The sequence below is a fragment of the Ambystoma mexicanum genome, chromosome 4q (assembly GCF_040938575.1).
Source record: "Ambystoma mexicanum isolate Mex_15411 chromosome 4q, UKY_AmexF1_1, whole genome shotgun sequence".
Taxonomy (NCBI): Eukaryota; Metazoa; Chordata; class Amphibia; order Caudata; family Ambystomatidae; genus Ambystoma; species Ambystoma mexicanum.
Genome location: NC_090928.1, coordinates 1,078,244,766 through 1,078,271,834, shown reverse-complemented (window position 1 = coordinate 1,078,271,834; position 27,069 = coordinate 1,078,244,766). Strand labels below are relative to the sequence as shown.

Sequence of the window (27,069 nt, the reverse complement as noted above, 5' to 3'; positions counted from 1 at the left end):
GCCTTTGTATATAGTTATTTAGTTAGTTAGTGTTAGGTTTCCTTTATTAATTTTTGTTTTTTTGGACCGCTCGGACAATGGCCACTTTTTTGTATATATTATTTTCATTAGGTAGTAGTAGGTTTCATTTATGGTGTTGGGCTCATGGACCCTGGAATTTTCGTGTATATAGTTTGCTTTTTGAAGAAACATTTTTGTTTATTAATTATTGTGTTCACCATGAGGAAATGGTTTTTCATTATTTTACTTCCACATGATTTTGCTTTGGACAACATTTGTTTTTGGATTACTTTGTTTTTTTTATTTTTACATTTGTTCTCGGACATGGACCATTTATTTTGTTATCCCCATTGTTGTATGTTTGATTTTTTTACTTATTTTTCATCTTTAATACATGTTTTTTTAACTTTCACTTGTGGTATTTTCTCATTGGTTTCATACATGTCATGATATGGGTTTTGACATTCACTTGCACCCATTGTGTATGTGTGTGTGACGGACATGTGTTCATTTACAGACTTGCCATTGGGGTTGTATCATGTAATTGCATTCACTATGTCGGTGGATGCAATCCTTGCCTGGGTGTTTGTGCTGGGTATGCTGCCCATTACTGCCATGATTGAGTATCGTCAGGACCTGGGGGCAGGGGGACATGTGTGGGTGCCTGGTGGAGGGTGCCCCTGCACTGCTGGGGTGTGGGGGTGGTGGGAGACATGAGTGGGGGCCTGGTGGAGGCTGCCCCTGGTGGCTGGGGGGTGGGGGTGGTGGGAGAAATGGGTGGGGGCCTGGTGGAGGGTGCCCCTGGTGGCTGGGGGGGTGGGGGTGGTGGTAGACATGAGTGAGGCCTGGTGGAGGGTGCCCCTGCACTGCTGGGGTGTGGGGGAGGTGGGAGACATGAGTGGGGGCCTGGTGGAGGGTGACCCTGGTGGCTGGGGGGTGGGGGTGGTGGGTGACATGAGTGGGGGCCTGGTGGAGGCTGCCCCTGCACTGCTGGGGTGTGGGGGTGGTGGGAGACATGAGTGGGGGCCTGGTGGAGGGTGACCCTGCACTGCTGGGGTGTGGGGGTGGTGGGAGACATGAGTGGGGGCCTGGTGGAGGGTGACCCTGGTGGCTGGGGGGTGGGGGTGGTGGGTGACATGAGTGGGGGCCTGGTGGAGGGTGACCCTGGTGGCTGGGGGGTGGGGGTGGTGGGTGACATGAGTGGGGGCCTGGTGGAGGCTGCCCCTGCACTGCTGGGGTGTGGGGGTGGTGGGAGACATGAGTGGGGGCCTGGTGGAGGGTGCCCCTGGTGGCTGGGGGGTGGGGGTGGCGGGTGACATGAGTGGGGGCCTGGTGGAGGGTGACCCTGGTGGCTGGGGGGTGGGGGTGGTGGGAGACATGGGTGGGGGCCTGGTGGAGGGTGCCCCTGGTGGCTGGGGGCGTGGGGGTGGTGGTAGACATGAGTGGGGGCCTGGTGGAGGGTGCCCCTGCACTGCTGGGGTGTGGGGGTGGTGGGAGACATGAGTGGGGGCCTGGTGGAGGGTGACCCTGGTGGCTGGGGGGTGGGGGTGGTGGGTGACATGAGTGGGGGCCTGGTGGAGGGTGACCCTGGTGGCTGGGGGGTGGGGGTGGTGGGTGACATGAGTGGAGGCCTGGTGGAGGCTGCCCCTGCACTGCTGGGGTGTGGGGGTGGTGGGAGACATGAGTGGGGGCCTGGTGGAGGCTGCCCCTGCACTGCTGGGGTGTGGGGGTGGTGGGAGACATGAGTGGGGGCCTGGTGGAGGGTGCCCCTGCACTGCTGGGGTGTGGGGGTGGTGGGAGACATGAGTGGGGGCCTGGTGGAGGGTGACCCTGGTGGCTGGGGGGTGGGGGTGGTGGGTGACATGAGTGGGGGCCTGGTGGAGGGTGACCCTGGTGCCTGGGGGGTGGGGGTGGTGGGAGACATGGGTGGTGGCCTGGTGGAGGGTGACCCTGGTGGCTGGGGGTGGTGGGTGACATGAGTGAGGGCCTGGTGGAGGGTGACCCTGGTGCCTGCGGGGTGGGGGTGGTGGGAGACATGGGTGGGGGCCTGGTGGAGGGTGACCCTGGTGGCTGGGGGGTGGGGGTGGTGGGTGACATGAGTGGGGGCCTGGTGGAGGGTGACCCTGGTGGCTGGGGGGTGGGGGTGGTGGGAGACGGATGCAATCCTTGCCTGGGTGTTTGTGCTGGGTATGCTGCCCATTACTGCCATGATTGAGTATCGTCAGGACCTGGGGGCAGGGGGACATGTGTGGGTGCCTGGTGGAGGGTGCCCCTGCACTGCTGGGGTGTGGGGGTGGTGGGAGACATGAGTGGGGGCCTGGTGGAGGCTGCCCCTGGTGGCTGGGGGGTGGGGGTGGTGGGAGAAATGGGTGGGGGCCTGGTGGAGGGTGCCCCTGCACTGCTGGGGTGTGGGGGTGGTGGGAGACATGAGTGGGGGCCTGGTGGAGGCTGCCCCTGCACTGCTGGGGTGTGGGGGTGGTGGGAGACATGAGTGGGGGCCTGGTGGAGGGTGACCCTGGTGGCTGGGGGGTGGGGGTGGTGGGTGACATGAGTGGGGGCCTGGTGGAGGGTGACCCTGGTGCCTGGGGGGGGGGTGGTGGGAGACATGAGTGGGGGCCTGGTGGAGGGTGCCCCTGCACTGCTGGGGTGTGGGGGTGGTGGGAGACATGAGTGGGGGCCTGGTGGAGGGTGACCCTGGTGGCTGGGGGGTGGGGGTGGTGGGTGACATGAGTGGGGGCCTGGTGGAGGCTGCCCCTGCACTGCTGGGGTGTGGGGGTGGTGGGAGACATGAGTGGGGGCCTGGTGGAGGGTGACCCTGCACTGCTGGGGTGTGGGGGTGGTGGGAGACATGAGTGGGGGCCTGGTGGAGGGTGACCCTGGTGGCTGGGGGGTGGGGGTGGTGGGTGACATGAGTGGGGGCCTGGTGGAGCGTGACCCTGGTGGCTGGGGGGTGGGGGTGGTGGGTGACATGAGTGGAGGCCTGGTGGAGGCTGCCCCTGCACTGCTGGGGTGTGGGGGTGGTGGGAGACATGAGTGGGGGCCTGGTGGAGGGTGCCCCTGGTGGCTGGGGGGTGGGGGTGGCGGGTGACATGAGTGGGGGCCTGGTGGAGGGTGACCCTGGTGGCTGGGGGGTGGGGGTGGTGGGAGACATGGGTGGGGGCCTGGTGGAGGGTGCCCCTGGTGGCTGGGGGCGTGGGGGTGGTGGTAGACATGAGTGGGGGCCTGGTGGAGGGTGCCCCTGCACTGCTGGGGTGTGGGGGTGGTGGGAGACATGAGTGGGGGCCTGGTGGAGGGTGACCCTGGTGGCTGGGGGGTGGGGGTGGTGGGTGACATGAGTGGGGGCCTGGTGGAGGGTGACCCTGGTGGCTGGGGGGTGGGGGTGGTGGGTGACATGAGTGGGGGCCTGGTGGAGGCTGCCCCTGCACTGCTGGGGTGTGGGGGTGGTGGGAGACATGAGTGGGGGCCTGGTGGAGGCTGTCCCTGCACTGCTGGGGTGTGGGGGTGGTGGGAGACATGAGTGGGGGCCTGGTGGAGGGTGCCCCTGCACTGCTGGGGTGTGGGGGTGGTGGGAGACATGAGTGGGGGCCTGGTGGAGGGTGACCCTGGTGGCTGGGGGGTGGGGGTGGTGGGTGACATGAGTGGGGGCCTGGTGGAGGGTGACCCTGGTGCCTGGGGGGTGGGGGTGGTGGGAGACATGGGTGGGGGCCTGGTGGAGGGTGACCCTGGTGGCTGGGGGTGGTGGGTGACATGAGTGAGGGCCTGGTGGAGGGTGACCCTGGTGGCTGGGGGGTGGGGGTGGTGGGAGACATGGGTGGGGGCCTGGTGGAGGGTGACCCTGGTGGCTGGGGGGTGGGGGTGGTGGGTGACATGAGTGGGGGCCTGGTGGAGGGTGACCCTGGTGGCTGGGGGGTGGGGGTGGTGGGAGACATGGGTGGGGGCCTGGTGGAGGGTGACCCTGGTGGCTGGGTTGACATGAGTGGGGGCCTGGTGGAGGGTGACCCTGGTGGCTGGGGGGTGGGGGTGGTGGGAGACATGAGTTGGACATGGGTGGGGGCCTGCTGGCAGGTGCCCCACAGTGCTGCGGGGTGGGGGTGGTGGGGGACATGAGTTGGACATGGGTGGGGGCCTGCTGGCAGGTGCCCCACAGTGCTGGGGGGTGGGGGTGCAAGGGGACATGAGTTGGTGTTCATTAGTTCAAGGAGACATGTGCCTTTGCTGGGGGGCATGCCCATGTTGGGTGGGCTGCCTGCGGGACATGACCAGGGATGCAGGGTAGTCCCCTGTGGTGTGGGCTGCCTGCAGGGGCCGTGGAGGGTGTACAGGGTACGCCTGGGAGGACCCACACTGTCAAATCACATGTGGGACTCCCCGGCACCCCTGAAATACACGTACCGTGCAGAAATCACGTGTAAAACTTCCTGCGCACCCCTGAAATACACGCGCACAGGCTATTCGCGTGTGGAACTTCCCGCGCACCCCTGAAATACACGCACCCAGGCTATTCGCGTGTAAGACTTCCCACGCACCCCTGAAATACACGCGCCCAGGCTATTCGCGTGTGGAACTTCCCGCGCACCCCTGAAATACACGCGCCCAGGCTATTCGCGTGTAAAACTTCCCGCGCACCCCTGAAATACACGCGCCCAGGCTATTCGCGTGTGGAACTTCCCGCGCACCCCTGAAATACACGCGCCCAGGCTATTCGCGTCTGGAACTTCCCACGCACCCCTGAAATACACGCGCCCAGGCTATTCGCGTGTGGAACTTCCCGCGCACCCCTGAAATACACGCGCCCAGGCTATTCGCGTGTGGAACTTCCCGCGCACCCCTGAAATACACGCGCCCAGGCTATTCGCGTGTGGAACTTCACGCGAACCCCTGTAATACACGTAGCCCGCTCCCCCAGGCCCGATCGCGTGAGAAACTTCACGCGAACCCCTGAAATACACGTAGCCCGCTCCCCCAGGCCCGATCGCGTGAGAAACTTCACGCGAACCCCTGTGATGCACGTAGCCCGCTCCCCCAGGCCCGATCGCGTGAATAACTTCACGCGAACCCCTGTGATGCACGTACCCTGCTGAAATTGCGTGTGAGACTTCCCGCGCACCCCGGTATACACGCACACGTATTTTTTGTCAGCGGGTGTCCGTGTTTGTGGGTACCCCTTTGCACGTCATTTTTCCTGGAGGGCCACAGTATGGGACATTCATCATGGCAGTATATAGGTGCTATTTGTTGGCGCACCTTTTGGCGCACATTTCTTACAGCCGCAGAGACGCTACCGCCTGCTTTCTTGTGGCGGTCGTGTTTGTGCCTGTGCGCTGGTTTGAGCGTGCGCTTTTTTCCCCTATTCTATTCCATGAATACGTGTTGTAGGCGAGCGTGTGGGCGTTCCGCGCACTTGTGCCCTGTACTTCCCCCGTGACGCCCACGTTTTGGCAAGTTGTTCCCCATTCCGAGTGTTACGCCCGTGTTCCGCCTACTTTTGTTGCGTGCGCCGCGCTATGTGCGAATTTCGCTGTGGCCTGTGCGATTTTCGCTGTGACCTGGCGCACGCTGTTAGATGGCCTGTGCGCCAACGTGCGCCGCGCACTTTTTTATCGCACATCCGCTGGTTTTCTCGCGCACGGCCTTCCATGAATCGACGTGCGCTGCTTTTCGTGCGATTTTCGCACTTGCACTGCGATTTTCGCTATTCCACTGCGATTCGCACGTTTTTGCCCACTTGCGCCGCGCTAATTATTCCATGAATCGGCCTGTCAGTATCATAGCATGACAGGGCATAGAAATGAGTTTCACTCTTTCACCTTTGGGGCAGAGCTCTGGACGGCCTAAGCAACATCAGTGACTGGCAGTAAGAGAGGAGGAAATGAATGTTCGTTGTGCTGCAGTCCCCCACTATACCCAAATCTCTGATGCACTGGCTGGCTGGTGAGACTGTGTATCTGTCTGTCAAATCAAGTGATATGGGACCGCTGGACGGCCAGTGCAGCAATAACACCATTCCTGGTGACAGCCTTGGGAGCCTCTAACAGAGGAGAATGAGGGACACTATGTTGTCCCTAAAATCATGAAATCTTTCCCATTGCAAGGGTGTCCAATTTTTTCAAACAGTGTGAACTTAATCAATCAATCAACAATAAGGACTCCAATTGTGCAGTAGTGATTTTAACCTACTCTGCAATTACTCTGCAATTCAGGAACTTGACCACATAACTTGCAAGCTTTACTTTGTTGTACAAATATCTAAGTTTTGGTTTCCAAGGTCTACGGACATGCTGTTTTATGGAGTTTACTATCAAATGCTCAAATAGCCTAGCAAAGCAACCTCACAACAAGGAAATCCTTATTGAAAAATGTGAGCCAAATGTAAGCCAAAATAAAATAATGTTAGCTGTATTTCCAACATCCTGAAATAAATACTATAAATCACAGAATGCAGAAGAGAGCAAGACTGCAATGTCTCCAATTTAACACTGAAGTTGTATGATAAACTCAGGTATGAAGATTCTTTGTCACAAACATCCAACTCGTCATTCTGCATAATGTTAAGAACGCCAGGCTAGTTCTTGAACTGTCATCTAGTAGACATAATGGATATTAACACGTGTCTAACTCCCTAAAATGTACCTTTATTGTTACAAACGTTAACACAGTGTGTGTGTGTGTGTGTGCGCGCGTGTGTGTGTGTGTGTGTGTGTGTGTGTGCGTGCGTTCGTGCTGTCTAGCTGTGATTTTGGACTTGGGCAGCTAATGATCATCCAAGCCAAGCTGATTAGAAATTTGGCTCAGGGAAATAAACGTCACGCGCAACAACTTTGAAGTAACGGTACACACTTTAAAAACAAAATGAACTACTGGTCCGATATACCAGTGGTTTATATTACACTTCTACCTCTTCCTGCAACCAACCTCTAGCTGCAGTTCATTGCACGTGCAACACTTCCTCTTTGTAGACTAAAGCCGCCTGAAGCTTCAGCTAATTTCTGCCAGAAAAGGACTCCACCTTGGGTTAGTGTGCCAGGAGATTTATGGGATCAGCAGGGAATCCAGACGTAAAGGGACCTGTGTGTTAGTGTGAGGTCCCAGTACCATGTTAGAGGGGTTGTGGGTGGTGAATATGGCTATATAGAGTCATATAAAGAGGATTTCGTTATGTATCACAATTCCTCCGCTCCTCTGTATGATGCCAGTGCCTTATCAGTGGATTAAAGTATCAACTCATTGCCAGAAACTCCAGTGTGCTATATTGTGCCAGCAGGAAGGAGTGAGTCTTCCCTTTCGTTTGATGTGAGTTGACAGGTTGCCATACCTTTGATCTTTTCTCTAAGCAATGGCCAATTTCTGGAATTATATGCTGCAGTTCGTAGCTTGACAGTAGGGGTATTATAGGGCCTACAGCGGTGGCCCTGTAGTTATGGTTAAGTTGCTCAACTCAAAGAAAGAGCACTTTCTGGATGGCTTATAATTTATAATTATAATCCTCGCCAGACTTTGCAAAGACAGTATATGACCGCCTTGTATTGATTATGCAAGGTTTGATATGATATGATATGATAGGTTATTTATAACGTGCTTAATACCCAGAGGTTTCTAAGCGCGGACCCAGGGATCGAACTTGTGGTGCTCCGTATCGTCTTGCTTCCCAGGCGAGCACGTTGCCTACTGAGCTATCCGCCCAAGACTTGGTGAGGATTCATCCAGGGTGTTCCCAAAATGTGTGGTTTTCCTCAGACGCTTTGGAAACAAATATTTGCTCACATCTACAGCCGAAACCGCTGGACGGATGTTCACCAAATTTGCACCAGGAGTGATGTATTGGTCCCGAAAGCGTGTTCTGTACGTTTGGTGTAAATCCCTCAGTAATTTATGTTTAAAACGGCCAAAAAGTAGGTCAAAATAAATTTGTGATATCTGGGTCCGGTCCGTGGACTCACTTCCATATTCGGTCCGTGGACACCCCCATGCACCAATGAGGTGGCAATGTGATGTCCACAGCCATCGTTTGCGCTTCCTCATTGGATGGTGAAAAGCGTGAGGTGTGTCATATTTTTTTCAACGCCCACCATGTTGGATAGCGTGTCCGGGAAAAGGTCTGGAAAACAGTTATTGGGTTATTTGGTGTCTGAAAGAGGGCCTAGAGAGGGTGGAGTAGTAAAATAAAGATATAGGTCTGTTTCTATAGGTGGAAAAAGGGCATGCTGTTGCTGCGCTGTCCGCAGTCAATTTTGGTGTCCACAGACATCATTTCAATGACACAGGGTTAAGGGTGAGTTTTCTTATGTATTTGTTATATGGTTTAATAATATTTTGGTGGTTGTGGCCAGTGACTAGATTTTTGGGGTCATGACCATGGCCTCAAGAATCTGGTCACTGGCCACAACCATTATAGTAATATGTGTATAGTAATTGTAGGTACTGTAGGTGGAGTAAAAGGTATGTGGTATTTTTGCTTGTAGTACAATTGAGGATAGTGCTTTTGGAATATGTATTTGTTTGCACTTGGTACGGTTACTTGTATACAGTAGTGAAGCTGGGATCTCTGGTTCGTTTTCTGTCAAAATAACTGTATAATTTGTTAAGCAGGATAGTTGAAAAGCTTTAATTGCATGCAATTTTACATATACATTTTTTTTCTTTTTTACCCTCATAAACTGTGCATTCTATGTACTATGGTTGGTACATTATTAGTGCATGCTACACTGTTGATTTATTGACTTGAATCATCAATGAGTCATTGGAAAAAAAAATCATAGAGGATTATAAAAAAATAATGTCATTGTAAGTGTGATAGTATCAGAATAGAGAGGCTCCTTGAGGTAGAAACACATGTCGGCTGACCATCACAAGACTATGAGTCTACACTGTAATAAAAATGACACTGTAAAAAAAAGCATTTAGCCTGGGAATCAATTCAGATATAGAATTTTCAAATTAATGCACTGTGAGGTAACCAGGACTGTCTCTCTAAGTGTGATAGTATGTTTGTTTGAAGTGTGTTAAGGGAATGTTTAAAACAGATACCTGTTGGCGTATTATAACTACATTAAACTTTAGAAGAAGTTTTGTAGTAACAAGAATTGTGATGGCGTATTTAAAGTGTACTGCAATGAAGGGTATTTTTTAAGTAGTTGCATACCTGTTGGCATATTCTAACTATCTTGACTTTTAAACATACTATTGTAGTATTATGGCTGTAGTTAGATACATGTTGGCGTATGCTAAGTGTCTATTGTGATATAATTTAGTGAGCACATTTGGGTTGAGGGAATTAAGTAGGTATTTGTTAGATTTGCTGGTAACCTATGTTTTGTACTTCTATAGTGCATTCTGCAGCCATTCCCTGTGCGTATGTATGATTAGATTCCTGCATTAACAACACTCCACTATAATGTGTTGTTTACATGAGTACATTTTGTAATACGTTAAGTAGTTCATGATAAGTCTCCCAATTAGCCCCGATACCTTGTTACCAACATTATAAACACAACCACTTGTAGGGACTTTTCATCAAAATGTATTTCATATGTGATGTCATCAGTGATGTCATCAATGGCATTTGTGATGTCATCTTTGATGTCATGTGCGTTAGTCTTAGCAGTGCACGGTGGTGGTGCAAGTTATGGTTGCTTAGCTTACTATAACTGTCGTATTTCTGGGGGTTTTCGGTTTTACTTGTAATCATAACATCCCTTTAACAACGTTTTTTCACTGAATTTCATGTCGTTTTATTAGTGAAACTTAATCATAACGTTCCTTTTACAATTTTTGTTCTGTGAATATATATAAATATTCAAGGAAAAAACATTAGTTGAACAGCATTTAAGCTGAGTAAACTTAACGCAACAAATTCACCTTGAAATTCACCACATTGGGAAACTCAGGACCGGCTTAACTCGGCACGTTCCCATTGATCTCCACCATAATGCCATATCCCCCATAATGCCATTTTGTATGGCATTGTAAATTCCTTCTCTTAAAATAAATATGTGCTCTTGGGTTTTTCAACGGGAACGCACCAAGTTAAGCCAATCCTAGATTCTCAATGCACTGAATTTGAAGGTTTTGATGAGTTAGGTCTACTCACCTTAACTGCACTTCAATAAAAAAAATCCTTAAAGTTCAAGGGTTTTGTTATTGTACAGTTTTTCCATTGCCCACTGTATATTTTTCGGTGCCACTGGCCGTTGCTTTCGGCAGTGCTCACTGTATAATTTTCAACAGCACTGTCCATTGCCTTCGGCCGTGACCAATGTATATTTTTCGGCGCCACTGGACACGGCCAATAGCCATGGCCTTCAGCCGTAACTACTGTTATTTTTTAGCACAGCTGTCCATGGCCTTCGGTCTTGTCCATTGTATTTTTTAAATCACTCCCTGCTCACTAGCCATGGCATTCGGACATGGGCAGTGGCCACGCCCTTCGGTCATGCCCACTCTCTATTTTTTTTTACACTACGGTCTTCGGCCGTGCCTACTCTCAATTTTTTTTAACACTAAGAGGCCACTGCCCATGGCCAGATGGAACCCATCAGGGGCGAAGTTACATGGATTTAACTCTTTTTTTTTATATGGTCGCTCTTGTCTCTTAATTTAGTTTCTCCATATATGGGGTATTCGCTGTGAGAGCTCTTACAGCATTTTGTAATGAAATGTCATTTTCAAATAACAATTTCACAAACAAACTATTTGAACTAAAGATTTGTATTTATAATTTCACCATGTGTCATCGGCACAGAGTGGACTATAAAGGATGCACCCACAGCTGGACCCTCCTCACAACAACAGAGGCTCACTGAGGGATCAGGAGGCGCATCCTCACTGCAGCAGAACCCAACAAGGTAGCTCAGCCACCAGAGTCCCGGGAGCATGTAGGCCTGCAGAGAACTATGTAGGAGACCACCCCATTGAGCATAGCGATGGACATTTTGAGGTCTCAAGAATGTTGAGGTTGTCCATGAGCATCCATCTCACAATCCTTACTTGTTATTCCATGGCTTTGAGAACTTGGCGTTACGGAGGTAGCACCCCCTCCCCACCCTCTTCCAGGCAGCACTTTTAAACAGGATATGTTAAATGCAACTCAGCGTCCACAGGTATCTCCTAAACTATCCATATATTTTAAAGCAATTCCGTGTTAATGCATTGTTATAATCCCCTTACGGTGATGCAAGCTGGCTCCTGGGAATTGTTGTCAGATGTAAGAAGCAGGCAGACGCCTTGCTGCATTATAATAAACTGCACTTCTTCACAAAATTATGGCAGTGGAATTTTTTAAAATACCATCATACTGAAGCACAACCAGTACATGATAACACAATGATTGTATTTAAACTTTTATACAGCAGTAGCTCTACGCAGAGGGTGTCAGAGTTTTCACAAAGTAAAAGGGCAGCAGGTGAAAAGAACTTGCAATGTTTTTCAGAACAGGACTAGAATAAGGATGCATTGTGAAATGGGGTAGAATTGAACACCTAAGTTAAAGTGTTTGGCCTCAGTTGATCTTTTTCTGGATTACTCTGTGGGACTCTGAGGACTTTAACATTCATGTTATTATAATGCGCCTTCACTTCTTCTGCTGCTCCACACGACTGCACATGTTTGCACATTAATATTGAGGCATGCTATTTGATGTGGCCCAGAGGACATCTGTGTTTTTCGAAGTCAGCCACTGAAGGCTGCAGTGGAAGTCCTTGCCAGTGTTCTGCTCAGTTGAAATAATGTAAGTCCTCGTCAGGGGTCCCTTTGCCTCCCGCCGTAAACATCTGCTCCTATTTGCTCACACCACTAGTTGCTCTTGGAGATGAAATTCATGTGGACGCCACTTGGCTGCCACCCTGCCCATTAGCGCTCTAAATAAAAGCTGCAGAGTGGCAAGTCTATTGGGACTGATCCCTCATTCAAGGGCTGGAGGCCCCAGGCCTCCTTCTTTTGAATAGATGCCGTTGATTCGCCTTGTATTCCCACAAGATGCTCTTAAAATATATATACACAGTAGTTAATGGGCGTTATTTATTTATTTTATTTATGAGCTGATATAACCAGCGTTGCCTGGGCTTTCATTTCTTCATAGGTACAGTTAACTGTACAAAATGTGGTGCAATTGGTGAAACGGTGTGGAATTGTATAAGGAAGACTGCTTCGCAAAGCCACAAATCCACACCCATATTTTCACTTTTGCTGAAATCTGCTGAAAGGGGTGGGGTGTCCAGATGTCATGTACCCAGTAATGTCTGGAGGGTCCTAACAGGTGACTGTGCAAAATTTGGTGCAGATTGGTGAAACAGTGTGGAATTGTATAGGGAATATACACGAAGCCGCAAACCCACCCACACATTTTCACTTTTGCTGACATCTGGGGAAAGGGGTGGGGTGTCCAAATGTCATGTAGCCAGTAATGTCCGGAGGATACTAGCAGGTGACAGTGAAAAAGTTGATGCAGATTGGTGAAACAGAGTGGAATTGTGTAGGGAACATACGCGAAGGCACAAAACTACACATTTTCACTTTTATATATATAGATATAAATAGATTGGTTATTTGTAATGTGCACTATACAGCAACATTGTGTTTGGAGGCAAATCAAGACAAGGAGGGGGATAGGGAAGAGGACCAAGGTACAAAATAGCAACATTACAGAAACGTTGTACCCCTGCAAGTGCAATTACCACTAAGGCACAAATACCCAAGTGCAAAAAATATATTCTTAACTTGCATTTTTACATCAGGACAAAGGATCATGCATTGAAATAGTAGGTTTTATTGAAATAGTGCAATCTTTGCTCTAGTGCTAATTGCACTGGTGCAAAGGAACTGTTATTCCTTAACGCCTCCATTTCTTTTAACGTGATGTTATAAGAACACAGGTAATCTGGGTTCTTGGAAATAGTTGGTGTAATCATAACGTAAATAGCATAATTATAAATACATGATAGGTTGCAATACATGTAAACATTTCCTTATAATACATGGAAGCCACCAATACCAGTATAAAAGCCTGTAAATAATGGTCTCCTTGCAAGGCAGTTGTGACATCACTCCTGACCTATAATAAGAAAATGGCGTAAGTACCACTCTGTAATCTGCTATTACGCTTTGATTGCAGCGTCACAATGCCTGCTGCTTGAGCATACACCACACAAGATTCCAGCTGCGGCTGCAGCTCTTAATTAAAGCTATGCAAAACATTACCAATTCCTTTCTTGTAAGAAGCTATTGATTATGTTTCTTTTGTGCACTGCTGCAGTTTGACACATGAGAGCAAGAATATGCATGCCGTTGCTTACTTTGGAGCACAAAACGAAAACGTTTCAGATTAATTTTATTAAACTGATTAAACTATTGTTCTGCAACACATTAGAATCTGTTTATTATTTGTTTATTTTTAAACTCAAACAGAGTATATATTGGTTACATGTGTCACCAACTGGAAGGTCTCTTAAAATACATTAAGCAAGAGGCCAGGTACTAAAGGGGATGACAGAGTATGTCCATGCATTATACGGAATAAAATAGCCCCTACTTTACGTAAAACGATATTTCAAGTCCCCTCAGATTTCTGTGGCCTTATACAGGAACTCGTCCTTCAGTGACTTGCCATTTCCTTGTAACATACATTAGGGGATGTTTTATCCCATATGATACATACATTATTATGGGGGTACTACCCACATAATGTATAGTGCACCTGAACTGAGCTGTATTCGAAAGACTCGCCCATCAATACATAAAGTTACACTTATAATGGTAGAATTTCTGCCTGCAAAGATCGTTCGCCCAGGATGTAATACCTATTTGCGTACCCACAAGTCATAGCTGTGCCAACAATGGGGTGGACGAGCCAGAGAAGTTGACATACCCGTTTGTATTGTCTGTTCACAAGTACCTTATTTCATTTTCAAAAGAAACATGTATTAACTTAGTCTGGTGGTGCTTCGGCTTATGAAGAATGTCTCTTGTAAACATTTCAACACTTTGTTTCCCAGAATGCAATGTCTACGTTTTCTGTCTTTTGCTTTTTGGTGCTAGGACTTAAATTTCTCATTTTCCAGCATCAGCACTCTTATTCTCACTCTTCCTTGCCTTGGACATTTTGGTGCTTAGAATACTATACCCAGAATTCAGAGTCTCAGCTCTGAGCAGGACCGGTCTTAGACCAGATTGCACTCCAGGCGGGAAGCATCCTTGGCGCCCCCTCACCCCAGAAAATGACAATAACAAAAATGGTAACTAGAGCACTGTTTAGAACATTACTTAGTAAGTTGAGGGCGGGACCTGGTGCCTGCGATGGCCCCCTGACATCGAGATCTTGGGCACCCGCTCAGACGGCCCATGCCTCAGGCAGGCTCTGAGTGTGGGTTGAAAGAACACAGTTTAATTTTCACCTCTGCCAGGGGAAGACTGCACTTCACAGGTTCGGACCTGGCAGCAGTTCCAACTTAGCCCATCATCATTCCAAGTTCGATACATTTGAATATCAATAAATTGGGTAATAACAACACGTTATTACAACACTTAGAAGCAGGAAGAATATGCCATGAAGTGCTATGCAAGAGGACAAAATATTATCCATTTCAAAAGAAAATGGCAAGAATAGGCCCGGCCAACTTAAGTACATGTTTGATATACTGTGAAGAATCACGGGTTTCTCTCACTTCTCCCCAAGGAGGAGCCTTTCCTTGGGAGGCTAGAGTGTGAACACGCTCTGCTACACCCTTGCTAGGGAATGGGACTCCCCCTTTGGGGACAAAGACTGCTGTTCCAGTGAGCTCCCTAAACCGAAAATCATCATACCCTCTTTTTCAAGATCTTGTGAAGGAAAACATGAAGAACAAGCTCAAGTTTGTTATTGTCAATCAAGTCCTCCTTTAAGATCTATAAGAGAAACTGGGACGAAGAAGATCATTTGAGCCATAATGGATGAACAACTAAAAGAGAAGAAGGACTTCTGCAAATCCTTTGTCCTGCGCATAATAGCAGTCATTGAACAAAATGAAATTGTGTTGCAGTGTGAAGTTGAGAAAAGATTTGATCATGTCTACATGCTCCCTACTGACAGGTGAGACATTTCGATAAGTGAAAGCTAAGGTTTTAATGGCCAGACTAGCTGAATCAGAGTGCACAGGGTTTAAAATCCAAGGTTACTAATAAACATGTTTACTTTTGTACAATTCTTTATTTTGTGTGATGTACATTAAACATTGTTGGACATGTATTCATGTCTTTGATTAACACTGTTGGCTTTCCTTAAATTTAAAGAACCTTTTACTTCAGAAAGACTGAATAGGTTGAAAATACGTGTTGCCAAAATTGGCAGAATTTGGGCATAATCTGATGGTGGACCTTATGCTCAATAAATCCAATTGATACAACAAACACCCGAGGTCCAATTTGTATTATCTGACAACCAATCTATATTTATAACTCAGGACAAGCACAACCGATACCGGCACGTCTCTTTAATTACTCAAATTAACATTAGTCAGGAGTTACCCTAAACTGTGCCGGTTTCTGCAGCTGTACCCAACAATAAATTGGGGTACTTATTGATTACTGACCTAAGCGCGCCCACAACCTGGTTTTGACACCATCCAACCTTTTATGAAAACTAAATACAGGTATTGAAGCAAGTTTAGTCAAAATTTAAGCGCTCTTCCCGCAGTGCTCAAACTTAGCAGCAGAACAGCAAGATGTTAAAAGTATTATTACAAAAGTCGTAGATCTGATCCTAGAAAATATTGAGAAACGTAGCATTGGCCTAGATACACCGAAGGGGAAAAAGGCTCATATGACAATAATAAATGAGGAAGGGGTGAAAACTGTCAGCCCTGTGAAATGGCAGAGTGCAATAATGAGCTAAGAAACATTGCTATTGAATGGCAACAAAAAGTTTCCCAGGAGTCTATCATATCACCATTGAGTGACTCTTTAACAATTTTTGTGGTGAATGACGAAGATGCGATGGAAGTACTCTGCAATGAAATACTAAAATGCAAGAAACATCAAGATCCTAAGAATCCCAAAGGAAGACTCAAGCGACTAGAGCTATCAAAAGTGACATTTGGAGGAAATGACACTAGGGACAAAGAATCGATGGGGCTCTTGCTCTATTGTGTCAAAACTCTGTAATACCAAAAGATATGGGTAATGGTACCATCAGGCAAGTTGAACTAAGGGGGCCTCTGGATAAATGGCCAGGGAAAAAAGCTAACAGATCATGGTACTGATCAGGAAAAAGATTGAGCTAACATCAGTGGCCTAACCACGCACTCTAATATGGAGAATATAAACAGTGCAATTCGTCAAACTTCTAAGACTGCACCATGTTTACTATTAACATGTTATAAAAATGACAAGACAAAGGAATGGAATTATAATATCTGGCCTGATAACTTCTTTTGACTCTAGATCTTTTTCTGTTCCAAGCAATTTGATCAAACTAGAAGAAGTGTTGCCTGTGATGGGCAGTCCATTCCTTAATCGGTCCAGTTTGCTTGCCCTATGGAAGAAAATTCCATGGCTATCTGCAATTGGCAATAGCGATTTAGTATGCATAGAATTGCCAAAATGGAACAGCATAGCAAACTGGGCCTTGATTGAACTTTCCTCACCAGCGATCACCTCATTGCTATGTACCCATGCAGAAGCACTGTTAGAACTAGGCTTCACATTAACCATGTACCATGTTAACCCTATGATTTTGAATCAAGATCCAAAACAAAGAAACATGTGTATCCCAGATAAGATCTTGATGGGAAGAACTGATACAAAATCTAGGAGGGTAACGATAGGGCTTTGGCACAATCGTTACAATTGAATAAGATACAGCTATTAAGTTGGAATACCCAAGGTTTCAATAGTTTTATGAGATCGGAAGATAGGAGAAATATTTTTTTTTACAAATATAGTATTCTGTTCCTACAGGAGACCTGACTGTGCAATCCACTAATTGTGGATGGCTTTAGGGTTAACCAACAAATGGCTGTTAAGGGGCATGTGGGAAGACCCTCAGGAGTGCTTTTAATTATGATAAAGACTTCCAAGCTGGTGGAATTTGAAATTCTCAGTGATAAAAGATATGGGTTATAAGCTATAGTGGTGACAGTAAAGGGGATTTGCCAACAGCAACCTCTTCTTTCAGTAAATATTTACTGCAACCCATTACAAGTAGAGGTGGATACTGTCTGTGGAATATGTGGGGAAATATGTGGGGAAATATGTGGGGAAATATGTGGGGAAATATGTGGGGAAATATGTGAAACTTTCTCCTGTGACTATAAAGGAGCCCACATTATAACAGCTGGAGATCTGAACTCAGATTGCACGCCTGTGAGAGGAAATGAGGAAGGCCAAAGGCGCATTAAAAATTGGAAATCAGATGTGGAAGGGAAAGCCTGGGTGGAGTTGTGTGCCAGTTGGAACCTAAGATTTTTTAAACAGGGACATACTTGGAGACATACCACTGAGGCCATCTTGGAGATCTGATAAGGCGGCTGCTCATTTGGATTATATAGTAACATCACCAGCAATATTTGAAATTTGTGAAGAGATGATTGTTGAGGAGTGTGATGTGAGAGATCATATGCAGCTCTCGGTTAAAATAAGGGTCCAGATAGCTGGTTTTGATATGAGACGACTAACAGTTAATCAAGCTGGCAATAGAATCCCGAAACATATAGGCAACTCGAATGTTGTTAATAACCGAATACAACAATTCCTCGAAGGCTCTACAGAAACACACGGTGTTGCCTGTTTGACCCCTTGTTCTTTTGAAGCCTTCCTGGACAAATGTAAGAGGATACCATGTGGGAATAAGAAAGCGGAATGTCAGGGGTCGGATTCCTTTGATATAGAGATACAAACAAAACAGAAAGGGCTCAGAAGAGATATTCGACACCTGAAAGGGAAAAGGGTAGATGACTAGGTATATCTAGCAAGTATTAAGTCCCTCAAACAAGGATATAAAAATTGGCTACGGTGCTATAAAGTGAAGTTAGCCCAGAAGGAAGGATGGCACATGCTAGAAATAATTTAAAAAATGACTCTAGAAACTTTTGGGAATTGATTAACACATTGCAACAAGTGAAGAGTTGCTTTCAGAGTAATCTGTAACTGAGAGGGAGTGGATCATACATTTTGAAAAGGTGTATAGGCAACTGGATAGCTCATTAAAGAGCTTCACGATTGATCAGATGTTGGCATTGAATATAGATGTAGAGGATATTGAGATTCTGATTGAAAGGGCCTCCAATTCGAGAGCGGCCGGGCCAAACAGGCTTTCAGATGCACTCTTCAAATTAGCCCCTGCGTTGTGGGCTAGAATATTATTCATACTGTTCAAAGCAGTGCTGAAAGATAGCAAGACACCACCCTCCTGGCACATGGCCATCATTGTCCCAATATACAAGAAGGGGGATGGATTAAGCCCCACACATTATCGCCCTATATCCCTTATAGATAGCAATTGTAATATATTTACGGGGCTGGTCTTAAATTATTTGAAGAAGTGGGCTGCTGAAACTGGGAGATTGCAGAAGTTCCAGAGAGGTTTCCGTAGTGGGAAGGGTACGGATCTTAATGGATTGGTGGTAGGATGGCTGAGAGAGGAGTCCCTTAGACCAGGAAATCTGCCGCAATGTCTTGCAGTCATCAACTTCATGCAAGCTTTTGACTGTGTCAATGGGAGCCTGCTGTGGCTCAAGCTAAGGGACTGGCGGATCCCTGTGTGCTTGCTAACTATTTTGATTCCCTGCCATGATCAGACAACACTGCGAGTGAGATTGAATGGAAGGGGAGAACCGAGAATCCTTCCTTTCCTCACTTTCCCCCTGAAGCTCAATGTCTTTAAATCTATGGTACTCTGTAGGTGTGACTACTGCAACAGCCTCTTCCTTAATCTACCCTCTTCCTCTCTATGTCCCCTCCAGCTTATCCAGAATAGGGCTGCAAGACTTAGCCTTGGCCTCAAGCCGAGGGACCTCATCTCTCCAGCCCTAAATTCTCTACACTGGCTCCCGGTTGCTGCAAGGACAAAATGTATCTGATTCATCCACAAGGCTGTCTGGGGCCGGAGGCCATGCTATTTACAAATGGCTCTCACCAAATTCTCCCCTTCCAGATCTTTACTCTCCTATGGTGCCAACTCTCTGTGTGTCAAGTGCGTTTCATAACAGCAAGCTGATGGCCAATATCTTCCCTCAGCTGGCTCCCTCCTCTGGAACAGCCTCCCCCTTCCTCTCCATCTTGGGCCAGATCTTTTCAAATTATGGAAGCTCCTCAAGACAACTCCTCCTCCCACTCTCCCTCCCTTGCTAAAACCCCCACAGTCACTGAGAATGGTGACCAGAGACCTCTTGTATCTTTCTGGGTCCTGGCCTCCCCACCCACAATCGGCTCCAGCCCCCGCCCACTCCCAGCACTTGTTTACATTGCCGTGGTCAATTTGTTTACCAGATTTTAAAGTTTGGCTGCAATACTTCTTCGTTTTGATCTGTGAACCACAAAAGAAAGCTGAAGTGGCCAGGCTTTGGTAGTTTAATAGAAAAATCAAGTGTCCAACAACGCAAAGTTCATTTCCTCAAGATGGCCATTGATCTTTTCCTTTTTTCATTATATTTTGCTTTTGCGAAAGTCAGTCAGCGGGATGTGAACTATGAAGTAACAACTCCATTTACTTATCTACTGTCACACAGACTCAACCAACCAACATCCAGGGTGGATTACTGCCACTTCGAGCTGATTTTTGCATGCACCCTCAGTAAATGTCACCTTGAACCCCTGCCCCAGATCAGAGGCACTCCAACGCTTTGATCACAACTAGAGGCCATGCAAATGACAATGGTGCTTGGTATGAATCCAAATCTAATAACATATAACAAACCTATTAGCTTATATGGCCAACACAAGCAAGGGCTGTTTTGTCTTGACACCCTGCAGTTTGGAGTTCAATCTGGAAAGCACACAATTGTACCTGCCTCAATGCATTAAGTACTGTGCCCTTTTCAGGCGGTAAACTCATGCTTCGATGCCATTTGGCGGAAGGTCTGGAATACAATTAATTACTATAGAACACAAGAAATAAATCCCCACATGTCAACTGACTCTTGAGCCAACATCACAACAACTGTCATGAGACTCGCCCTTAAGGATACGAATGTCTAGCTGGCAAAGAAGCTTAAACCAGCCGTAGAATCAGTGTGATGCATGGGACAATGGGTCAATATCAGATTATCAAGCTCATCATGTATGCTATGCTGACCGCTAAAGCAAAACATACAATTGTTAAAAGTAATGAACTTGTGGAGAGGTTCAAACCCAGCTCACAATACTGCAAAAAAATGTCAAGTCAAGTATCTGATCACCTACGCATCCAGTGCTATATTTATGAAGCACATACAAGCATATATTTGTATGTAAGCTTTAACATATCGCGGTACATCACTAAGTGGGGGGTGGCATTACATAGGAGGACAGTAAATAATACATCATGTTGGATATGACTAAACCCCGCGCGTGGGTAGTGTGACTTGCATCCTGCACTACACTGTGGAGAACGTGGACCTGTGCATTGAGTGTACTTTTAGATGCTTAGGGAAAATAAATGTGTGTAGTGTGGCTCGGGCATCAGTAGATACTGCAGATGCTGATGACAAGTACTAACTTGTATGTCAATGAATTGTAATACATGTTCCTCTGTGACACTGCCAAACGAGTGTGAAGTTCTCATGTGACATGTTCTTCTCACTGCATGGAAAAAGCAACACACACGTGGCCTCGTCACACTCCGGCTGCGGTGACTGGATGCAGCATAGTCTGATGCTGTTTCATGTTTTGCTCTTCCACAGCTCAGGATGTCAATGCTCATCAGAGGCTTCTTATTTGGAAATATCTCCCTCGTGCTTGCAGAGAACAAGACTGGGAAAGCAAAGGGCAGGAGCGTTTGGCACACGGCCAATGTGGAAGGCCTGGGAGTCTGGCAGCGGATCGTCTTACCGCTCCTCGACGTGTCGGACAGGTAGGAGCTCTGCTTCATTTTGTCATCTGTGGTGCAGGTTGGGGGTGATGGGGCATCTTGGAGAGATACAGAGGATGATTGCCATATTGGTTGTGATTTGCAGCAAGTTATGCTATGTTGATTTAAACCGTGCACTGCTACCACCCGGGGGCAGTCAAGTATGCACGCATGTGAATTACCTGCCTGAAGTATTTTTTTCATCTTTTCTACGTTATGATGTCACTACAATACTTAATAGACATATTATTTCTGACAAAAGCAGCCATCGACATCATTTGCCCTGTTATTCACACCATCCACCATCTATTGCCATTATGTAACCAGGACGCATCATGATTGGTCCCGGGAGGATAGCTCAGGGGCAACATGCTAGCCTTGGAAGCAAGACGACACAGAGCAACACAGGTTCGATCCGCGCATCTGCTCTTAGAAACCTCTGGGTATTAAACGCATTATAAATAACCTATCATATCATATCATTGGTCAACCAGTGACATGATATGCTCTGGTGCTCGCATTGGTGCCTGATATTGATGTCATATATCATGTCATGCTTTTAGAAGCCTATGCACTCACTGCAGTTGTAAGGTGTTGATATCTCAAAATGCAAACATCATGTCCAGCAAGCACAGTAAGACGAGATTCCAGTATGCCCAGATAGCACTGTGGGACAACATTCGGTGGGGGTCAGGGGTATGTGTGTGGTGCTGGTGAGTGTATGTGCGCACAGGATGAGAAGAATATTCAATCAGGGTGAGTCTAATGATTGCTTGCCAGGATCAAGAAAACCCTAATGACAGGAAGGCTAAACAGAAAGGAATCATTTCGCCCTCAGGCTATTGCTACGCAAAGCGTTGAACCTCACACACTGGATTGTAATCCACCACCAAGGTGGCTTTGCCATCTTCAAGCCAAAACAAAATGAACTCTTTTGTGGTGCAAATTCTTTATGGTAATTATCTGCCCCATTAACACCTAGTTTTGCCAGAGGCTGGGGCTGGAATTCAAGAAATTGTCACTAATGTCTTATCTAGATGTTATTTCCTTCTGTCAGTTAAATTAGTCATTGAGGACTTGGGAAGTTGAACCCAAGGTTTCACTCTGTTGATCAGCACCTGTTTTCATAGAGGTAAATGTCCTTCAGATCTGCAGCTAGCCACCTCTGCATCCTGGAAATCCAGCGTCCCGCTGTTGCTGGTTCTGTCTCTGGGTTCCTTATCTTTCTCACTCTTCTCTGCTGTAACTGCCTTTATGCAGTCTTGTCTAGACCTTTCCAATTCTCTCTGCTTAGTTCTTCATTTGACTTTACATACATGGCTTCAACCTCTTCAAAATGTGGTGGTATATCTTGTTTTTGGACTTCAATGCTATGCATACATCACTCACTATGTAATTTTACTTCAATGTCTGCCCAAATACAGCAGACTTATGTCATAACTCTCTGTAGTGTGTTCCATTGCCGCTCCAGCATTTACATGGCCTAATGTTTCCTGTTTAAAATAATCTCCCTTTATTCTCCCATACAGACAATCCATTTCTCTAATCTAATGTTCCTGCATCCCACTATTCCAGCAGTACAGTAGTCTTTTTCTTTTTCTGTATTAACCACTCCTACCTTCCCACTGGAATTCACTGCTTCTTGAACTCCGTCGGTGTACTTGCCTCGCTACTTTCCAATGGAAACTTAAAACTTGCCATTTTACTCAGTCCTTTTCGTTTTTGCTGTAAATTGTCACCTTCCTCCTCTCTGGGCTCCTTACCCAGTCCTTTGCTGTTGGTTGATGTTGTTACCTTCCTCCTCTCTGAGTTCCTTACCCATTCCTTTGCTGTTGGTTGATGTTGTTACCTTCCTCCTCTCTGGGTTTCTTACCCAGTCCTTTGATGTTGGTTGATGTTGTTACCTCCCCCCTCTCTGGGTTCCTTACCCAGTCCTTTGCTGTTGGTTGAAGTTGTCACCTTCCTCCTCTCTGAGCTCCTTATTCAGTCCTTTGCTGTTGGTTGCAGTTGTTAGCTTCCCCTTCTCTGGGTCCCTTACCCAGTCCTTTGCTGTTGGTTGATGTTGTTACCTTCCCCCTCTCTGGGTTCCTTACCCAGTCCTTTGCTGTTGGTTGATGTTGTTACCTTCCCCCTCGCTGGGTTCCTTACCCAGTCCTTTGCTGTTGGTTGCAGTTGTTAGCTTCCTCCTCTTTGGGTTCCTTACCCAGTCCTTTGCTGTTGGACGATGCTGTTACCTTCCCCCTCTCTGGGTTCCTTACCCAGTCCTTTGCTGTTGGTTGATGTTGTTACCTTCCTCCTCTCTGGGTTCCTCACCCAGTCCTTTGATTATGGGTGAAGTTGTTACCTTCCTCGTCTCTGGGTTCCTTACCCAGTCCTTTGTTGTTGGTTGAAGTTGTTACCTTCCCCCTCTTTGGGTTCCTGACTCCAGTCCTTTGCTGTTAGTTGACATTGTTACCTTCCTCCTCTCTAGAGTCCAGTTCCAGGAAAAAAAATCTTTTAGTAATCATGTGCTTTAAATAAATAAGGAAATACCTGGGAAAACAAATAGAAATAGGTAGGAATATTGAATATCCTGTGGAGATTGCGACCGCCCTGCTGCTTCAATTCTCTTGTATTTGCCAGGTACAGTCAGCAACTCTACAGTGTAAATCACCTAGGCCCCTTGTAAGAATGCAAGGGATGCATTTAAACTGGATTTCATCCTTCCCAACAGCAGTAGGGCCGCAAGTTCAACAAGGTGGTTTTACCTCTCCATTGCTACCTCTGACTTATGGTAACCCTTGAGGCCGGTGCTATCCCCTCATCTTTTTGGCATCCATATGTTCCAACATAAATTGCTGACTATGTTCTGCAGTGTCAACTGTATACTAATGTACCTGAGTCTAGCAAAAAACCTTTCGAATGGATTATTTCCTCTATCGCATTCCACATCTTTGACATCTTTGACATGTAATGTCCACATATGTACACTTTGGAAACTTTTTCGGCACAGGGCGTCCTGCGTCAATGGTGTCGGATCCATGTCCATCGAGAGCCTCTGTCGAGGACGACCTCCTTATAAATAGGATGCACGGCGCCCTTAGCCTCAGTTCCGTTTTTTCCGCGAACGTGTTAACTTCGTGAGACTCCGCGCACCTTGTGTGTTTTCTTCCTTGAAGATGTCTTTCTCATCGACCCCTCCGACTCCGCGGTCCGGCTTCAAGACCTGACGGGCCTGCAAGTCTAAGATATCGCTCACCGACCCCCACCGCATTTGTTTGTGATGCCTTGACAAGTCGCACAACACTGATGACTGCTCGAAATGCCAGTTGCTGACTGCCAAGGCCTTGCGGGAGCAGAAGAGGAAGCTCCAGGTAGGTAGGGGCTCTAGGCCTGTTAAGTCCAGGACTTCCAAGTCCAAGGGGGTTTCCACCGACGTCTCAAGGGGCAACTCTCCGCATCGGAAGTATTCCCGGGGATCTCAGTCCTGGAGTGGTTCCCACCTTTCGTCTTCCTGCTCCCGGCACTCAAGGAAGCGCTGTCACCGGTCGCCTTCCCCGTCCTCCTCGGAGGATGGTGCCTCAAGGAAGGTTTCGTGCCCTATGAAGTCCTCGACTCCAGAGGAATGGGCGGCATTTAGAAAATCCATGATGGCGATTTTTCAATCGCAGGACATCGGTCCGGTCGCGACTTCTGACAAAGCCGACCAGGATCGGTCTCGTTCCGTGGCTCACACGCCTTCGGGCTCGATTTCGCAATGCGACACTCATCGGGAGCCGTTGAGGTCCCGTACGGACAAGGACTCAAAGGGTCGCAAGAGACATGTCTCTAGGTCTTGGTCTTAGTCCTCGTCCCCAGCTAGACTGCAATAACCTACTGAGGGCTCGGGGACTGCGTCGACTTATTTGGCGCTGTGTCCGTCCAATTCGGACATCAACGCCTTGCTGTCGTATCAGCCATCGGCGCTGTCGGCACCTGTGTCGACGTCAAAGCCTTCAGCGATCACGACGTCGAGGTTGTCACCGCTCTCAGCGCCTTCAGGGATTTTTTCTTGAAATTTGTCATTGGAGTACCCAGACATTGTGGATCTTCCAAGAAAGGCTACATCGAAGTCGGTGAGGCCGGTTTTGGCTGGTTTTGGCCTCCAGGCCCTCTTCTGTCCCCTTCTGGATGATATTTTTGAAGAGGAGGAAAGGTTTGAAGTTGAGGAACCTGGTGACCTTGATGATGCTCCAATTTTTTCTGTGGACAGTCAGATGGAGGAGTTGAGGCAGCCCTTCCAGGATGCAAGGGGGCTAGACACTTCCTCGGAAGTGGAATTTGGTAGGCCTGAGCCTGGGGCTCATGCAGAGTCTTCTTATAGGAGACTCATGGCACGAGTCTCGGAGTATCTGGGCTGGTCTAGTCCTCCGGAAGACTTTGTGCAGGATGATCTGATGGACATCTTGGATCAAGGTCTGTCCTCTGACCCTGTTTTGCCATTTCCCTCTACCTTGCATAAAAGGGTGGCAGCTGCTTGGTAGACCTCGGAATCTCTTCCGCCTGTGAAAAAAATTCTAACTAAGAAATACCGCCCTTCCGTTAGCGACCCCAGCTATTTATTTACTCATCCCACTCCTGAGAGTTTGGTAGTACAGGCGGCTACGGCCACCTCGAGACAGGTGGCAAACCCTACCATCCCTCCGGATAGGGACGACAAGCGCTTTGACGGTTGGACCCGGAAGGTATTTTCTGCTGGGAGCATGGCCTTGGAATCGACCAACTCCATGTGTGCCTTGGCAAGGTTTTCACGCACTCTGTGGAATTGTGTTTCCTTGGCGGCTGAGCATATAGGGGGATGAAGATGGCAAGGATGCCATGTGGGAATCCTTTCAGTCGGGTTTGGCTATGGCTGACAGTGTTAGCCGATCCATGACTGCGAGCACCGTGATACGCAGATTTGCGTGGTTGCAGAAGTCAGGGTTTGCTCCGGATGTGCAGGCCCGTCTTCTCAACATGTCCTTTGAAGGTGCACATTTATTTGGCAGCAAGGCAGACGAGAGCCTTGAGAGGTTGCAGACCTCAAAAGCTGCGTCAAAGTCTTTGAGAACCGCAGTGCGTCACCCTCTGCCTTTTCATCCTAGGGGACAGCAGTGGAGGGGAGGTTCTTTTCGGTACTACTCCTCCTTTGGTAGTACAAGAGGGGCCACCAGTCAAAGGGGCAAGCATAAAGGTAAACATGGTGGATGGGGAAATCGTGGTGCCAGAGCCACTCAGGCAGCTACCTCTTTGCCGTCAGGCACTGCCGCAGCCACTTCCAAACAGTCATGAGGCCATGTCCCATGGTTCGCCGGTTGGGGGCAAACTGTCTCAGCATCTCGAAGAATGGCGGGACGTTACTTCAGATGCGTGGGTGTTGGATACCATAGCCCATGGCTACTGTCTTCCCTTCCTTCAGCGGCCTCACGACAATCCACCGGGGAAACTGTCTTTGAAGCCCCCAGATCCGCTCCTTGCGCAGGAAATCTTGTCCCTGCTGGAGAAAGGCACTATAGAACTGGTGCCTGTAGTGGAGAGGAACAAGGGATGTGATTCCCTTATTTTTTGATCCCAAAGAAAGTCGGGGGTTTGAGACCCATCATGGACTTACATTGGTTGAACTATTCCGGAAGGACACGTTCAAGATGGTCACTCTTTCTCAAGTCCTCCAGGCCCTTAAAGTTCAGGATTGGTTGGTGTCTCTGGACCGCAAGGATGCTTACTTCCATGTGCCGATCCATCCCACGCGCAGGAAGCACCTGAGGTTTGCGGCTGGTGACTCGCACTTTCAGTTTCGAGTCCTGCCTTTCGGATTGATCTCCACCCAGAGGGTCTTCACCAAGCTCATGGTGGTGTTGGCAGCGTACCTCGGGCAAGGGAGGATTCGCGTCTACCACTACCTGGACGACTGGCTGATCTGGGCACGCTCTCCTGAGCTAGCTTTGGATCATCTCTGTGTCTCCTGCCGCACCCTCCAGAGGCTGGGCTTCTCCCTGAATTTCAAGAAGTTGCACCTGACACCTTCCCAAAAGCTCCAGTACATCGGGGCTGTGGTGGATACG

General features: G+C 47.9%; 1 protein-coding gene across 1 annotated transcript in view; it reads left to right on the top strand.

The window, feature by feature from the left end:
* The window catches only part of ALK (ALK receptor tyrosine kinase), a 3,554,133-nt gene that overhangs the window by 2,654,967 nt on the left and 872,097 nt on the right, over positions 1–27,069 (top strand). Inside the window, exon 9 of the mRNA XM_069608653.1 lies at positions 20,844–21,013. Coding sequence (XP_069464754.1) covers positions 20,844–21,013 — 170 coding nt within the window. The remainder of the gene's footprint in view (positions 1–20,843; positions 21,014–27,069) is intronic.